At 39.0% G+C, this 17176-nt stretch overlaps 1 protein-coding gene across 1 annotated transcript in view; it reads left to right on the top strand.

Annotated features, from left to right (window-relative positions):
* IQCM (IQ motif containing M) overlaps positions 1-17176 on the top strand; it is a 459382-nt gene that overhangs the window by 81177 nt on the left and 361029 nt on the right. Inside the window, exon 5 of the mRNA XM_089301770.1 lies at positions 6096-6184. Coding sequence (XP_089157896.1) covers positions 6096-6184 — 89 coding nt within the window. The remainder of the gene's footprint in view (positions 1-6095; positions 6185-17176) is intronic.

Raw genomic sequence — 17176 nt, forward strand, 5'->3', positions numbered from 1 at the left:
GGGAATGCAGGGGGAAAGACAAGTAAGTGCTTGGGCATGTGGTAACTCAGGGTGTTTGAAAGCCCGTGCTTAAATATATTTTAAAAAAGTCATCACACACCAATTTTTTTTTTTAAATCTAGTTCTCCATGTAATACAGATAACAATAAACTTAGGAATGAGTACATAAGCAGCAGAGAGGAAAATGGAATCGGTTAGGATATTTGTTAACAATGCAGGAATAGGCTCTAGAACTGATTAGCATTGTGAGATCCTATAAAAGTTTCTGTTCAAATCAGACAGACAAGTTGTGTATAAACTACTTGCAATTACCCTAAAGATGCTTTGCAAAGTACTAGTTTTTTTTTTTTAAATAGATTTATTTATTTATTTATTTGAAAGGCAGAGTTACATGGGGAGAGGGAGAGAGAGAAAGGGAGGGAGGAATGAGAGTGAAAGAGAGAGAGAGAGAGACAGGGAGAGAGAGAGAGAGTTTTGATCTGGTGGTTCATTCCCCAAATGGCTGCAATAGCTGGGGAAGGGTCAGGCTGAATCCAGGAGTCTGGAACTCCATCCCAGGTCTCCTATGTGGATGGCAGTGATCCAAGTACTTGGGCCATTTTCTTCTGCTTTCCCAGGCACATTGGCAGGGAGCTGGATGGGAAATGGGGAGGCCGGGACTTGAACCAGCATCCATATGGGATGCTGGTGTCTCAGGCAGCCATCTAACCCACTGAACCACAACACTACCCCTGGAAACCACTAATTTTTAGGGTGGCCCCTTATTTTTAGGTAGATCATAAGGTTATGGTCTAATAAATAATTACACAGGGCAAAATATGAAAATGTGAGTTTGAAAAATGTATGATTTCTTCCGCTTTGCAAATTTCTCTTTTTGAACTGCAGTAAGAAAATGAAAGTGAAATTTAAGTTTACAAAAGTGTACTTCTTCAGTGTACTTCTAAATTTTATGTTCAAAGATCATCATTTATTCCTTTTATAAAAATAATTATAGGTATGGGTGCATGCTATATGTTAATTTTTCATCAACAGATGTTGTTTATGGTTCTCTAATTTACTAGAGCTAATTTTTAGTTGATAATACTTGGTGCATTTGAAAATATGACAACTGCATTTCTGTGATTCAGACCTGTGAGCTTGATCCTCCTTCCCTAGTTTCGTGGTCAGTGAAGAGTTTCTGTTTTGTTCCATGACTATGTCTGTTTAGGTGGCACTGATCAAATTAACAGAATTATAATATTATAAAATAATTATAGAAGCTCTCACGACCTTTTGCATTTGTATTGAAGCAACTCTGCCATTCTCACCTTACTGTTTAAAAAGTTTTGCTTAAGTACATGAATGTCTACTTCTGTCAGAATCTTCAATTCGTAGGAAATCTTTGAAAAATTGCCATTAGTTCTAAGTTTCAATTTAAATAATACTTAACTATGGGCCAAATATTAGAAAGTAAATTAAACTACATTTCGTCAGTGTATCTTGGCCCCATTTGTGGTGGCATATGAATTAACTAGTTAATTCTAGAATTCCATATGTAGTTTTTTGCAAAACTACCTGCATATTCAAAACTCTCATATTTACCTTGATCCTGTTTTCAGGATGTCTCAGTCCTCTGTCCAGACCCATAGGCCTGGCTACATTAGTGACAGGTAAATTAATGAATCTTACAAGCTAGTCATTTACTTACTGTTTACTCAGTGCATACTATGTGTCAAGTCCAAATGCAAGTCTCTCAATAGGACAGTCACAATCTCCTCCCTCATCCACCTGTTTCTTTCTTCTTTTTGTCAGGAAAAATGCTTTAAAATACTAAAAGCTACAGTAATATTTATATAACTATTTTTTACTTTTATTTTTATTTTAAAGATTTATTTTATTTGAAAGAGTTAGAGACAGAGGTCTTACATCTGCTGGTTCACTCCCCAGATGGCTTCCATGGCCAGGACCGGACCAGGCAGAATCTATCTTGGATCCTGGAGCTTCATTCAGGTCTCCCACTTGGGTGGCAGGGGCCATCTTGGGCCATCTTCCTCTGCTTTTCTCAAGGCATTAACAGGGAGCTAGATCAGAAGTGGAACTGCTGGAACACAAACCAATGCCTATATGAGATGCTGTTGTCACAGGAGGTGGCTTTATCCACTAGTCTGCAATGCCAGCCCCATAACATTTATAGAACATTTTAACCAGTAATTCTATTTCTAGGCATTTATACTAGGAAAAGAAAGTAAGTATGCAAATATGAATGTTCCAAGATTTTAATTCATGATGCTGTTGAGGATATAGAGAAAGTGAACTTTTATACACTTTTGATAAAAATGGAAATTAGTACAACCATTATGGAAAAATGGTATGGACATTCACCCAGAAACTGGAAATAGAACTACTGTATGATCTAGCAGTCTCACTAGTGTATATTGTAGAAAATGAAATCATTATATCAATGAAATACCTGCATTCCTATGTTTATATCAGCAGTATTCACAATAACCTAGGTATGTAATCAACCAAAGTATCATCAATGGATAGAATGGCTGAAGAAAATGTGATATATATGTATGATGGAATATCATTCAGCCAGAATGAGTGTGAGCATTATCCCGACAGTGAAGATGCCTGTGTGTCACATCACAGTGCCTCAGTTTGATCCTCTACTTCTCTTCCTGACTCCAGCTTCCTGCCAGTAGAGACTTTGGGAGGCAGAAGTAGTGGGCATAATTGGGTTTCTGCTACCCATGTGGGAGACTTGGATTGAACTCCTGCTTCTAGCTTTGGCTGTTGCCAGTATTTGAGAATTGAACAAGCAGATGGAAGCTCTCTCCACACACCACTACCTGTCTCCTTCCCCCTTCTATCTCTAGTCTATACCCCTAAAAGGAAGGAAGAAAGAGAAGGAGGAAAGGAGGGAGGGAGGGGGGAAGGGAGGGAGGTGGGGGTTCCTCTCATTTGTGTAACTTAGATGACACTGGAGGACTTCATGCTAAGTGAAGTGACCAGGCATGAAAAGACAAATACCACATGTTCTTTAACCATTTATGGAAGCCAAAATATTGCTCTCAGAGAAGAGGGTATGTTGGTGGTCACTGGAGGCTAAGAAGAGTAAAATGTCAGAGGGAAAGAGAGAGGTCAAATAATAGAGATCATAAGATGGTTAGACAGGAATTAGTTCTAGGTGTCTATAGCACATTAGGGTAACTATATTCTACAACAATTTCTTATCTATTTTTAAAATAACTAGAAGAGTCTAAAGGTCCCCAATGTATAGAAATATATGTTTGAAGGGATAGAAGTACTAATTACCCTGATTTGATCATTACATATGACATACATATATTTAATTATATTACTTACTGCATAGATAGGTACAAATGTGTTAAATAAAAAGAAAACAAATTAAAATGTAACAAGAAAGTGGAATGGAAGCCAAATATCGAGCAAAAGAAATTGGTGAATTAACCATCTCTATGTTAAATCCATACAATGAGTTGCTATATAGTAGGCCAAAATAACAATGTGCATTTCATACATTTACAAAGAAAGATATCATGATAACGTTAAGTATAAGAAGTTAGAAAGTTTGTAATCACTTATATATGCATGAACATGGAAAAGGAATAGAGTATATTATGCATGGTAATTTGATGAACAGAGTTAGTATAAAATATTGTTTGGGTTCAGAGAATGATATTCCCCAAATATGACAGTTTTTGGCAGGCTTAACTAAGGGAAACTAAAAAGTCTTAAAAGCAGGCTTAGAATTAAGGGTCTTCAACCTTGTCTTGCTTCTTCCTTCAATGTGCAAGGAAAAGCCATCTGCAAAATTCCCTTATAGTTTGGACCTACTAAAGCAATTACCTCTGATCCCTTCACCTTGCTTTGATAAAGCAAATTCACATCAAAGGAAGAAAGACTGAAACTGATCAGCACACCTGAACACATTTTTGTCACACCATTGTCCTCTATTGGTTCCCATAGAGAATAATTTATAATCCATTGTCTATTTTGTGGTCCCAAAGACTTTGTCTCAGATTGTTGTGTACTCCTCAAGTCCACTAATTTCCCTTAAAAGTCATTTACTACTCTACTAAAAATTGCTATGTCACCTATTTTCCCTTTCTCCAATAGAAAAGGGATATATAAATTTCTGAATCATGTTGGGTTAGTGAGTAATTACACTCCTCTGATATCCCATCATGCTGTGATTCTTTGCCTTTTGCACATTAAAAAAATCCATGCTCTTTTCTCCTATTTAATTTCTAGGTTGGCACTTCATTTTGGTAAACATACAAAGGGCAGAGGGGAAATTTCCCTTTGCTCCCACAATAATAGTAATATAGTTTCTGAAGCCCTATTGCTTGAATTAAAATTCTGGCTCTACTGTTTTCTAGCTAGGATAATCTGAACTATGTACTAGTAAACTCCTCAGTGTCTTAGTTTCTTCATTTGTAAGATGAGTAGAGGGGTATTAGATATAGAATCTAGATGTTTATTGGGTTTTTTATTTATTAATCAGGTATTTATTTATGTATTTTACATGCTTAAATCATACAAGATACATAAATGACTTAGACTAGTACCTTACCTAGAGGAAGCAAGAGTTTGCATTGGTCACTGGGTGATGAGATTAGCAGTGGTTTTTTAATTTCCTTTTCTTTTGTTTAAGATTTATTTTGTTTTTACTTGAAAGGCAGAGTTAGAGGGAGAAATAGACAGATATATACATATATATATATATATATATATAGAGAGAGAGAGAGAGAGAGAGAGAGATCTTCCATCCACTGGTTCATTCCCCAAATGGCTGCAGTGGTCAGGGCTGGGCCAGGTTGAAGCAGACTCAGAAGCTTACTGCAGGTCTCCTACGTTGGTAGAGGGGGTCCAAAGACTTAGGCCATCTTCCATTGCTTTCACTGGAAGCATTAGCAGGGAGCTGGATTGGATTGCAACAGCCAGGACTCAACCACTGCCCATATGGGATCCTGGCATTGCAGGGGACTGCTTAACCTATCACACCACAACGCCAGACCCTATGTTTATTTATACTTTGTAAAGTTTCTGTGTTGTACCTGACTCTTTATTGAGCTGACATGGTTGAAACTCTCCAAGTACATGTTAGGAAAAGATGAAAATCATTTGTAGTAAAATAGGTAAGAAATAGATACTACGCTTGTTAATTTTCCTGATTTTTTAAAAAGATTTATAGACAGTGAGAGGGAGAGACAGAGAGAAAGGTCTTCCCTTCGTTGGGTCACTCCCCAAATGGCTGCAGTGGCCAGAGCTGCACTGATCTGAAGCCAGGAGCCAGGTGCTTCTTCCTGGTCTTCCACAAGGGCAATCTTCTACTGTTTTCCCAGGCCATAGCAGAGAGCTGGATTGGAAGTGGAGCAGCTGGGACTAGAACTGGCGCCCATATGGGGTGCTGGCACCGCAGGTGGAAGATAACCTAGTGCGCCATGGTGCTGGACCCTATTTTCCTGATTTTTTTAAAAAATATTTATCTATTTGAATGGCAGTGTGACAGAGAGAAAGGGAGAGACAGGGAGAGAAATCTTCCATCTGTTGGTTCACTCCAGTTTTATGGCCATAACCACCAGGGCTGGACCAGGCCAAAGCCAGCAGTCTGGAATTCTATCTGGCTCTCCTATGAGGGTGGCAGTGGGCCATGCATTTGGGCCATCTTCCACTGCTTTCACAGACACATCAGCAGAGAGCTGGATAGGAAGTGGAGCAGCCGGACTTGAATAAGCACTCAGATGAGATGCTAGGTTTACAGACGGTGGCTTAATCTGCTGTGCCACAACAGCTGGCCCCCATTTTCCCGATTTTTGTCAAATGTGACTCCATCAGCAAGTAAATTTTCATATTTGTTATCCATACTTAGTACCAGAAAAATTTGGGGCGATTTTGCTTACCTCCAATAAGAAATATTTAATCCTCAGGGCTCCGAGATTAGAGCAGATATGGTACTTGTTGACCTCAGGCATGTGGTTTTCTTTCTGGGATTACTACTTAATCCTTTAACATTCATCTAGAGGCCTTGTATTATAAAACAGAGACTATGAATCACTCAGAGATCCAACTTTATGTTTTGGAAACAGATTTTTGGCATCATTATATGACCTTCCTGCCTATTTTGGCCTGCCCCTACCACCTGGGACCTCTTCAATGGGACTTCTGAAAGAACGTGGTGAGTCTCACTGTATGAATGTTAGTATAACCCAGTGAATTTCATTACTTTGCATTCACTTAAAATGCAAGATCAAAAAGCTGATGTTGAACAGTTATTCCCTTTATATTTAATTTCAAATGCTGTTTCAAAAGATAAAGAGATTTTGGAGACAACTGCTAACTAATTTTCACTCCTTATTTGAATTTGAGAGATGGGATTTAAAAAAAAATGTGTTTGAATATTGAAAGTTGTAGGATATTTTAAAGATAAATTCTTATAAATAAAAAAATTCTCTTTAGTTGAATTATTGCTGTTTTAAAAATACATGAAATTCCTCAGAAGACATTTGATTCTTTGAATTTCCTTGAGGTTGATGGAGAAACTCTCTGGAACTCAGTGAACTACTTTAAGACCTAAGACGCCTATTGATTGAAATCAACAATTTTGTAGTTTTCCCCCTTTTTAACTTGTTATTCTTGTTCTTTGGATTCTGCTGTCATTAAAAGAAAATTTCTTGTAGAGTGATACTTTGATTTTGAAAGAACATTGTGTGGAATAAAGTCCTCCTTTGGTTCTCAAGGCACTCTTGCATGAAATGTTCTTTATCTCACTGTGAGATTTTTATCAGCTTTTATTTGTTTGGAGTATTATAGGAGGAATTCATTCATCAAGTGGAGGCTGACCTCCAAATTTTATTTTTATGAAATCCATTTTCATGAATGCAATCAATATTTCCCAAAATGTTTAAAATATGGGAGTACAATGTCAGAATCTTCAAAATGTTTAAAAATGTGAATATAATGTCAGAATCTTGATGATGTACAATAGATCTGTTTTAAAGTTTTGACTGTCATATTGACCTGTAGCTTAAATTCTTTTAAGGCTTGATCAGATAATTTGAGACACCGGGGTAATGGAACTATCTGTGGGTCTCAGGTGAATCTAGAGTTGAATATATGTGTACAGAAGTAAATGCTGGCAAAGACTCCCACAGGGTGTGGGTGCTGAATAGTTTTCATAGATAATTTTGAAATCTGATAAGTCTGAAAGCTGAGGGCTACATCTTTTAACTACCATAGATTACAATTCTGCTAATTCTGTCACATTTAGAGTTTATTCAACTGACCTAAAAGAGTTGAGGAAAGCTTCCATCTCAGTTACCATCCACTTTAGATAAATGAGGATTCATCTTGTAGCAAAGCTTCTTTGCTCATTGAAGGGGTCAGCGGTTCTCATGGTTTTCATTTAAATGTTGAAATTCATTTGTCATCTTTTCCCTTATGCTTGTATGTGGAGCTTATTAAATAGGAGCTTGACATTTGTTTATTTAGTGCTAAACAAAAGATAGTATACTTTCTAAAATGTTTGTTGAGAGAAACTGCATTAATAGCTATAAATTATTGTGAAATTGTGAGTGGAAGGAGCAGAATTGGCAGTCATCTGTGTAATAAATTGTGAGATTTGCTAACCATTCTATTTAGGGAAAAATGTTCTGCTGAAATATCTCAGATATTTTTCAATGGAACCATAAATTTATGGAAGCTAAAAGACACCTCGTAGCTATCAACGTGCCTGGCAAACAATAGGCATTAAACATTTGTTTAATGAATGAATGAGTTAAATTAAAAGAAGCCACCCGAAGGGAGTATACTTTGATAAGCATGTGTATATCTGTTTCTGCCTGGTGTGTTGCAAGTCCGCGAGTGGCAGGGACCCAAATACTTCAGCCATTACCTGCTGCCTCCCAGGCTGTGCATTAGCAGGGACTGGATTGGAGATAGAGCTGAAACTTGAACTCAGGGATTCCAGTATGAAATGTGGTCATTGCAAGAGGTGTTTTAACCTATGCTCCACCCTCTGTGCCTGGATGCTAATTTTTTGCAATTCTTTTTTTACATTGATTATGTGTCATCTGCAGAGATATAGTACCATCAAATAAGTAAAATGTTATGCTTTAAAGCCAAATTTGTTTGGTAGATTATTACTTTTATGTGATCAGTGGCCTCTCAATATTCATATAACTTAAAGTAGTGCTGGAAAGATAAATATGATTAAAGTGTAAAAAATTGTAACAAATCATTGTTTCCAAATGCTATATGGAAGTTATTGTTTTTTCCTTTAAAATGACATATATTTTTATTAAAATTAGAGATTTCATCACCACTTTGTTAGATGTAATGTTTTTGTTTTATTTTTAACAAATCTATTAAAATTTATATTAGTTATTTTCATAAACCAGGCTAGAAATGTGTGAAGACCAGCAACTTACTGTGTATAAGTTATTTGTAAATGTTATTTGCAGAATAATCTAGATGTGGCTCTCACTTTCTGTCTTAGATGAGAAATAGTGAATATTTTAATGCATTTTTTATTTTTTGAGGCTGTTGTCTTGAAAAACTGGACAACAGAGACTTTACCTGATTATTGTATACAGTACAATATAGTTTCCATAAACATTTGAAATAGTTACTAAAATCTATTTAATAACGGAATGTAACTGATATAGCTTGGATATTCTTTCTTCTGCCTCACCACCTCTGTTGTTAAGACTTTCCACTGCATTTTTTTTGATCTGTTGAATATTCATTTCTAGTATTTTATTGATTTCTCTTTTCGATCTTAATTTTATGTGAAAAATTTTCATTCATATTATATTTATTTTTCTTTAGTTTCTTTAGTGGATTTGCTTCTGATTGCCTTTGAGTAATTGGATGATTGATTTTTTTAATTCAATTTCTGGCATTTCCTCAATCTCTTCACATTCTAATGTAGAAATGTTGTAATGTTCCTTTGAAGGACTCATCATGTCTTCCCTCTTCATGTTTCTTGAAATTTTGCCATTATTTTTAGGCATTTGTAATTTTTGTTTTGTCTGGTGGCTTTCATCTTCAATCTGTGTCTCTGTGGCTTAGTGGGACGTGTATACTTTCAGTGAATACCAAGATGTATGTGTGCTGTGTGGCCAGAGATCTCTGTTCAGTGCTTTAGGATGGTGCGAGTATCTAGGGTAATACCCAATTTGGGTGTGGTAGCTCTCCTCTGGTTCACTGGATGGAGACGAATGGTCACCTCTGCTGGTGTGAACTCCACTTCTCCTCCCAGCTGAGGAATGCCCATATGTTAGTCCCCAGCGTGCTCAATACTCATCCACACCACTATATGAACCACTCATATGATCTATGGAGTCTTTTTTTTAAAGATTTATTTTATTTATTTGAAAGACAGAGAGAGGTAGAGACAGAGAGAGAGAGATTTTCTTTTTTTTTTTATTTTTTTTATTTTTGACAGGCAGAGTGGACAGTGAGAGAGAGAGACAGAGAGAGAAAGGTCTTCCTTTGCCGTTGGTTCACCCTCCAATGGCCGCCGCTGCAGCCGGCGCACCGTGCTGATCCGATGGCAGGAGCCAGGATCCAGGTGCTTTTCCTGGTCTCCCATGGGGTGCAGGGCCCAAGCACCTGGGCCATCCTCCACTGCACTCCCTGGCCATAGCAGAGAGCTGGCCTGGAAGAGGGGCAACCGGGACAGAATCCGGCGCCCCGACCGGGACTAGAACCCGGTGTGCCGGCGCCGCAAGGTGGAGGATTAGCCTATTGAGCCACGGCGCCGGCATGAGAGAGAGATTTTCTATCTGCTGGTTCACTCCCCAGATGGCTGCAACTCCTGGAGCTGTGCCAATCAAAAGCCAGGAGCCAGGAGCTTCTTCTGGGTCTCCCAGTTGGGCCATCTTCTACTGCTATCCCAGGCCATAGCAGAGCGCTGGATTGGAAGAAGAGCAGCTGAGACTAGAACCGGTGCCCATACAGAAAGCTGGTGCTTCAGCCCAGGGCTTTAACCCGCTGTGCTACAGCGCTGGCCCCCTGTAGAGTCTTTCCTTTAAGCACAGTTCCCTCTGCTATGAGCTGCTGTAGGCAATCAAGGAGCTCTGAGAGTGTGGAGAAGCACTCTGGTTGCCCAGAACATAGCCGCACTCTGCCTCCTTTCATGCAGCCACAGTGCTTTCTCAGTCTCACTCCCAGGGCTCTCAGGGTTGAGGAGAGAGCTGCTGGTGTCACTGCCTCGCTAGCCCGTTCTGTCTGCAAGGAAACTGAGGTGTTCATAGAGCCACTGTCTGTGTGTTTTCCAGCCTGCTGGATCAAGTTCAGTCCTCACAATGAGATTTGATGTCAGTGGGGAACACAGGTTTTTCTCTTTGGTTAGGTCTGTGGTTCACAGGAGTGCAAAGTACCTGCCTGCCTTGGCTCCTCGGCTCACTTCTCAATTGTGCTAGGTGTGTAGGAGTGGCCCACAGGCAGCACCTCCCTTCCTTAGGGATAAATCCCCCTCCCCACCTGCTTTGGGGTGAGTGCAACTGGCATGGTGGAGGCCTTTTCACTCAGTTTCTCCTGAACTGTAGTGATTGCCTCTGTCGACTGGGTAGAGGGTGCTGCCAGTAATTGCTGGGTGCACACACAGGTGTTGGGGAGGCTGCTACCTGCCTGTTTCCAGAAATGGGACCAGCCTTCCCACCACTGGCTCAGGTCTCTGTTGTAGCAGGGATGAGGGTAGGGAGAGAGACACACAGCTTTTTTTTTTTGCCCTCGTCTCTGGGTGAGTGATCACCCTGCTGTCTTGGGGGATCCAGGTGGGACTCCACGAGGTACAATTCACTAAGCTGTCCCTCCCGTTGTATGAGCAGTGCTGTGGGTGCACTCTCACCTAGTTGGCTGGCGTGGTCACCTTGCTCCCTGGATCCAAGCTGGTGGGTCTTTTGCTGGGTGTCTGCTGACTTACAGCAGCGTTCCAGACCGTTTCTGCTACTTTCACAGGATCTCCCACTGCAGTTCCCCTGCAGCTTTACCCCGAGAGTGTACTTTCTGCCTTTATTAAATATTAATTTCACCTAGCTTAAATCAGGCCATCCTGTCACTATTATGCCATCTTGGAACCCCTCATTATTACTTTTTTTTTAATTTTTTTTATTTTTTTATTTTTTTGACATGCAGAGTAGACAGTGAGAGAGAGAGAGACAGAGAGAAAGGTCTTCCTTTTTCCATTGGTTCACCCCCCAAATGGCCACTATGGCCGGTGCGCTGCGGCCTGCGCATCACACTGATTTGAAATCAAGAACCAGGTGCTTCTTCCTGGTCTCCCATGCGGGTGCAGGGCCCAAGCACCTGGGCCATCCTTCACTGCACTCCCGGGCTACAGCAGAGAGCTGGCCTGGAAGAGGAGCAACTGGGACAGAATCCGGTGCCCCGACCAGGACTAGAACCCCGGGTGCTGGCGCCGCAGGCGAAGGATTAGCATATTTTGCCATGGCGTCAGCCCTCATTATTACTTTTTAAAAGTCTCATTTCATTTATTTGAAAGGTAGAGTTGGAGAGAGCAAGAGACAGAGAGAGAGGTCTTCCATCTACTGATTCACTCTCTGAGTCTCCCAAGTGGCTGCAGCTGCCCAAGCACTTGGGCAATTTCCCTTCCTTTCTTAGGTACATTTGCAGGGAGCTGGATCACAAGTGGAGTAGCCGGGACTTGATCCAGCATCCATATGGGATGCCTGCACTGCAGGCCGTGGCTTTACCTTCTATGCCACAATGCTGGCCCCTTTATCATTATTTTATAAAAATATTGAATGTTTTGTTACAGTTACCTGCCTCCAAATGAATTAAAAATTGAGAAAAATTTAGAAAGTATTTGAGTAATATACATTCCTTTTTTTGGAAGTTGTTTCAAAAACAATTTATAGGGTTCCTATACTTTTGAAAGTGTTATTTCTATGCATTTGATGTCTTTGATGCTATTTTAAAATAGAGGAGCCAGACATTAACTGATACCCATAATGGGATGCTACCATTTCAGATGGTGGCTTTATTTTGTATACTACAATGCTGGCTCCTGTTGAGACTTTTTTTCATTGTGTTGAGATAAAATGGCCTTTGATTTTCCTTGTGTATATTGTTCCTGTCAGAATTTCATATTAAGATGATGAGATTTTACAGTAAGCTGGAACATAGTCCCTCTTTTGCTGTTGCCAAGGAGAATTTGTGTAAGATAACACTATGTCTTTCCTTAAGTGTTGGGAGATAATTACTAATGAAATCACCCCCATGGAGATTTTTTATATGGAATTTTGAAATTACAGATTAAATCTTCAATGAAATTAGAACTAATGAGACTGTTTTTATCTTCTGTTTTGTAAGTTGTATTTATAAGGATATGCCCAAATTGTCAAAAGTGTTGCCATAATTGTCCATAGAACATCTGTACTGATGTCCGTTTTTTTAAGTTTTTATTTATTTACTTGAGAGACCGAGTTACAGTCAGAGAGAGGAGAGACAGAAAGAAAGGTCTTCCATCTGCTGGTTCACTTCCGAAATGGCTACAATGGCTGGAGCTCGGCTGATCTGAAACCAGGAGCCAGGAGCTTCTTCCGGGTCTCCCATCTGGGTGCAGGTGCCAAAGCACTTGGGCCATCTTTCACTGCTTTTGCAGGCCATTAGTGGAAAGCTGGATCAGAAGAGGAGCATTCGGTACACAAACTGGCATCCATATGGGATGCCAATGCCACAGGTAAGCTTAGCTACTATGCCACAGTGCTGGCTGTCTCTTTTTTCATTCTCAGTATTAATTGTTCCCTCCTTGCCTGCTTTATTCTCTTCTTCCTTTCCTGCTCTTTCTGTTTGGTCAGTTTTTCTTAAAGTTTATAAACTATTTTTTTTTTACATTTCGCTTTGCCAATTTTCGCTATACACATTATTTTCCAATTCATGAAGTTCTGTTATTCCCTCTCCATATTGGTCACCTTTGAGCACTTTCTTTAACATTGTAATATTATTTGATTGTAATTCAGTAAATTTCATAATAATGAATGCTTTTCAACTATGAGTTTATGAGGGGACTTCAAAAATTCATGGAAAGTGGTATTCAAAGATAGTGGAAAACATCCATGAACTTTTTGAGACCTCCTTATATATAGAATTATTTTCTAATTAATGTGAATTAGTCTTGTCTCAGTAGGTGCCACTTCTGTTAGGACTGCAGTTACCTTTAATACGTAGCCCATAGAAATGTGTGCGTTTGGCACAGTGGTTAAGATGCTGTGTGGGATGCCTGCTTCCCATATCTGAGTGCCTGGATGTGAGTCCTGTTCAGCTCCTGATTCAGCTTCCTGATATTGCATACCCTGGGAGGCAGTGAGTGAGGGCTCAAGTACTTGGTTCCTAGCCACCCATTTGGGAGACCTGGATGAAATTCCTAGATCGTGGCTTAAGCCTGGTACAGCCCCAGGTGTGTGAGTGCATTTGGGGAAATGATGCTTTAGATGGGAGACCCTTGCTGTCTGTCTGTCTGCCTTACCAGAAAATTAATTTTTAAAAGAAAATTTTAAGAGTGAAAAAAGTTATTAAAAATATATTCCATAGAGTGATAGATGTGAAATAAAAAAAGAAATCTTATAAATGCATTTGTTTTTCTGTGAAGATAGTTTTAATAAACAAACCAAACCCTTTTCATTAGATTCAGATTATATTAAGATCAATAGCACATTTTTAGGCTTTATTTTTCCATTATTAAAATTACAAACAACCATTATTAAAGAACATTTGGAGAATATCACCTTCTTATAGCCATGATTAACAACTTGGTTATTATTTCCTTCTTTTTTTTTTTTTTTGGTCCCCATTGCATATTTTTAAAACCTATGGCTATGCAAATTTGAATATGTCTTCTAGTTACAAGGAATATGGTGTGGGCATTTGGTGCAGTGGTTAAGACACCACTTGGGGAACTACATATCATATCAGAGTGCATGGATTTGAGTCCTAACTCTGCTTTTTATTTTTTTAGATTTATTTTATTTATTTGAAAGAGATACAGAAAGTGGTAGATCATGGCGGGGGGTCTTCCATCCACTGGTTCACTCTCCAAATGACCGCAATGACCAGATCTGAGCTGATCTGAACCAGGGGCCAGGAGTTTCTTCTGGGTTTTACACACTGGTGCAGGGGCCCAGGCCCAAAGACTTGGGCCATGGTCTACTGCCTTCCCAGACCATAGCAAAGAGCTGGATTGGAAGTGGAGTAACCAGGACTTGGAATGGTACAAGCCAGGGCTTTAACCCACTGTGCCACAGGGCTGGCCCCCAATTCCACTTCTGATTCTAGCTTCCTGTTGATGTGCACGCTGGGAAGAAACATAATGGCTGAAGTACTTGGGTCTCTGCCACTTATGAAGGAGATTCAGATTGAGTTCCTGGGTCTGAGCTGTGGCCTGGTAGAGCTCTGGATGGTTGTAGGCAATTCGGGGAATGAATCTCTCCTTCTACCCTCCTCCCATCCTCCAGCCTTCAAGTAAATATTAAAAATTAAAAAGAGAGTATTCTAGAAAAAATGAATATGGTGGTTTAATTTCATTTGTTTGACATAAAGTGTTCTTTTCTTTTTCCCCCATGATTGTGAGCGAATTCTCCTAAGTCCCTGTGCAGGAAACACTCTAGCTAACCTGCCTTGCTGCCCCACTTGGATGGCTCCGCAGCAGAGGAGGAAAAGCATGCTCTTTATTCCTGCCTTCTGACAGTGTTTGAAGGCAACACAAGGGAGAAAGAGGGGTGGGAGTTACTCTCAATCCATTTTCGGAGTAGAAATATATTTTCTAAAATAACAAGTTTCAGTATTCAAAATGAATTGTTTTATGCAGGAATCTATTATGTCACAGCAGGTGGAGAGTGAGTGGTAGCTTACACATGTGCATTCAGGTAGTCACTGCATATTCTTTTAATCCTGTGGCCACCTATTTCCCCACATTCTACTGTAGTCACCATTTATATTCTCATAAATATTTTAATTTATTGGTGTAATTTTAATTATTCATTTATACAAGATTCCAAAAGAATTTGAAAAGCTGAAATTTAATATATTTAATTTTTATTACATTTTGCTATAATGGCTACTCAAAGTATTAATGAAAGGGTAGATGTTTATAATCATATAATAGAACAGATTTATTTTAATGTGATAGCATAATTTGTATCACTCCTTACTAATAACAAGGTTCTTAAATATATGTTCCTAATTCCCATTTTTCAAGTGCAAAAATTAAATATCAGAAAGTTTGTCACTAACTCAAGCCTCACAAGTAGGAGGCTTCTGATTCCCATTTCTTGTTTCATTACACCCGATTGCTTTAGAGATATTCAGATGGTCTTATTATATGTATTTATGATGACCTTGTTTTCTGGTTATGAAATTGGAATGTTAAAACAAAACAAAGTGATTCATTGTAGGACGAGCTTTTTGTAAAGTGAGTATTTTGTGGTATATACTATATTATGAACCAAAGAATAGTATAAATCTGCCTGATTTTTTGCCAATTTTGGTCCACACACTCTAAATGTGTTTTTTTACTACTATATATACATTTTTAAATTTTTTAATTAATTAATTTTTTTTTGACAGGCAGAGTAGACAGTGAGAGAGAGAGAGAGAGACAGAGAAAAAGATCTTCCTTTGCCATTGGTTCACCCTCCAATGTCCACCGCAGCCGGCGCGCTGTGGCTGGTGCACTGTGCTGATCCAATGGCAGGAGCCAGGTGCTTATCCTGGTCTCCCATGGGGTGCAGGGCCCAAGCACTTGGGCCATCCTCCACTGCACTCCCTGGCCACAGCAGAGAGCTGGCCTGGAAGAGGGGCAACCAGGACAGAATCCGCGCCCCGACCGGGACTAGAACCCGGAGTGCCGGCGCCGCAAGGCGGAGGATTAGCCTAGTGAGCCGCGGCACCGGCTTACTATATATACATTTTAGAATTACATATTCCGTTAATCTTACGAGTTTATAAAAATGGTTACTTCATCATACACAATTTTGGAGTGTAGGCTTTTATATTAAATTATAAATTAGCTTACATTGTGCTTTCAATGTGAAACAATATAATAAGAAAGCTACCTTTCTTGTATGATTCCCCACAGCTCACATTAATAGATATTTAATAAAAACACAAGTGTTTTATTATCTGAAAGCACATAGTGCCTCATCTTCTTTAGGGAATTGTAGAAAATATTTTAGTGTGCTAAATTTTAAACAATCAAAATTTTTCATGCTGGGGGAAATGAATACTGTGATGTGATATTAAAAGACAATCTGTGAGAGACTTGTGGGGTATAAGTACAGCAGTTTTCAATCTATTACAAGAATTCATGTGTGTTGATTAAGGCAGTTCTTTCCTCATTGTGCGTGTGTCAAGAAAAGGAAAAGCAACAGAGTTTGGCTGATTTCACTAAAGCCAATTTCTGACTTTTAAAGAGAGATTGAATATGTAGTCCATAAATATTTATTGTGTCAATAAATGGATTATAAAGATATTTTCTTATTTAAAACAGTCTTGACATATCTCATTTTAAAATTATAAGTGGAAAATTGATTTTTAGATGTTAAAGCAAGATTGGGGGGAATCTTTTTTTCTTTTAATTTTTATAATAAATATCAATTTCCAAAGTACAGTTTTGTATTACAGTGGCTCTCCCCCCCGTAACTTCCTTCCCACCTGCAACCCCCCCATCTCCTGCTCCCTCTCCCATTACATTCACATCAATTTTCATTTTCAATTATCTATATATACAGAAGATCAATTTAGTATAAAGTAAGTAAATATTTAAACAGATTACACCCAGTGTAACATTACTGTTTAAGTACTAGTTATAGCATTAATTCACATTGTACAACACATTAAGGACAGAGATCCTACATGGGGAGTAAATGCACAGTTACTCCTGTTGTTCACTTAACAATTGACAATCTTGTTTATGGCATCAGTAATTACCCTAGGCACTTGTCATGAATTGCCTGAGTTCGCTGACTCTGATCTTATTTAGACAAGGTCATAGTCAAAGTGGAAGTTCTCTCCTCCCTTCAGAGAAAGGCACCTCCTTCTTTGATGGCCTGTTCATTCCACTGGGATCTCACTCACAGAGATCTTTCATTTAGTGTTTTTTTTTTTTTTCTTTGCCAGTGTTCTTGGCTTTCCATGCCTAAAATAC

The sequence above is a fragment of the Oryctolagus cuniculus genome, chromosome 8, assembly GCF_051225735.1.
Source record: "Oryctolagus cuniculus isolate XC-2025 breed Fujian yellow rabbit chromosome 8, ASM5122573v1, whole genome shotgun sequence".
Lineage (NCBI taxonomy): Eukaryota > Metazoa > Chordata > Mammalia > Lagomorpha > Leporidae > Oryctolagus > Oryctolagus cuniculus.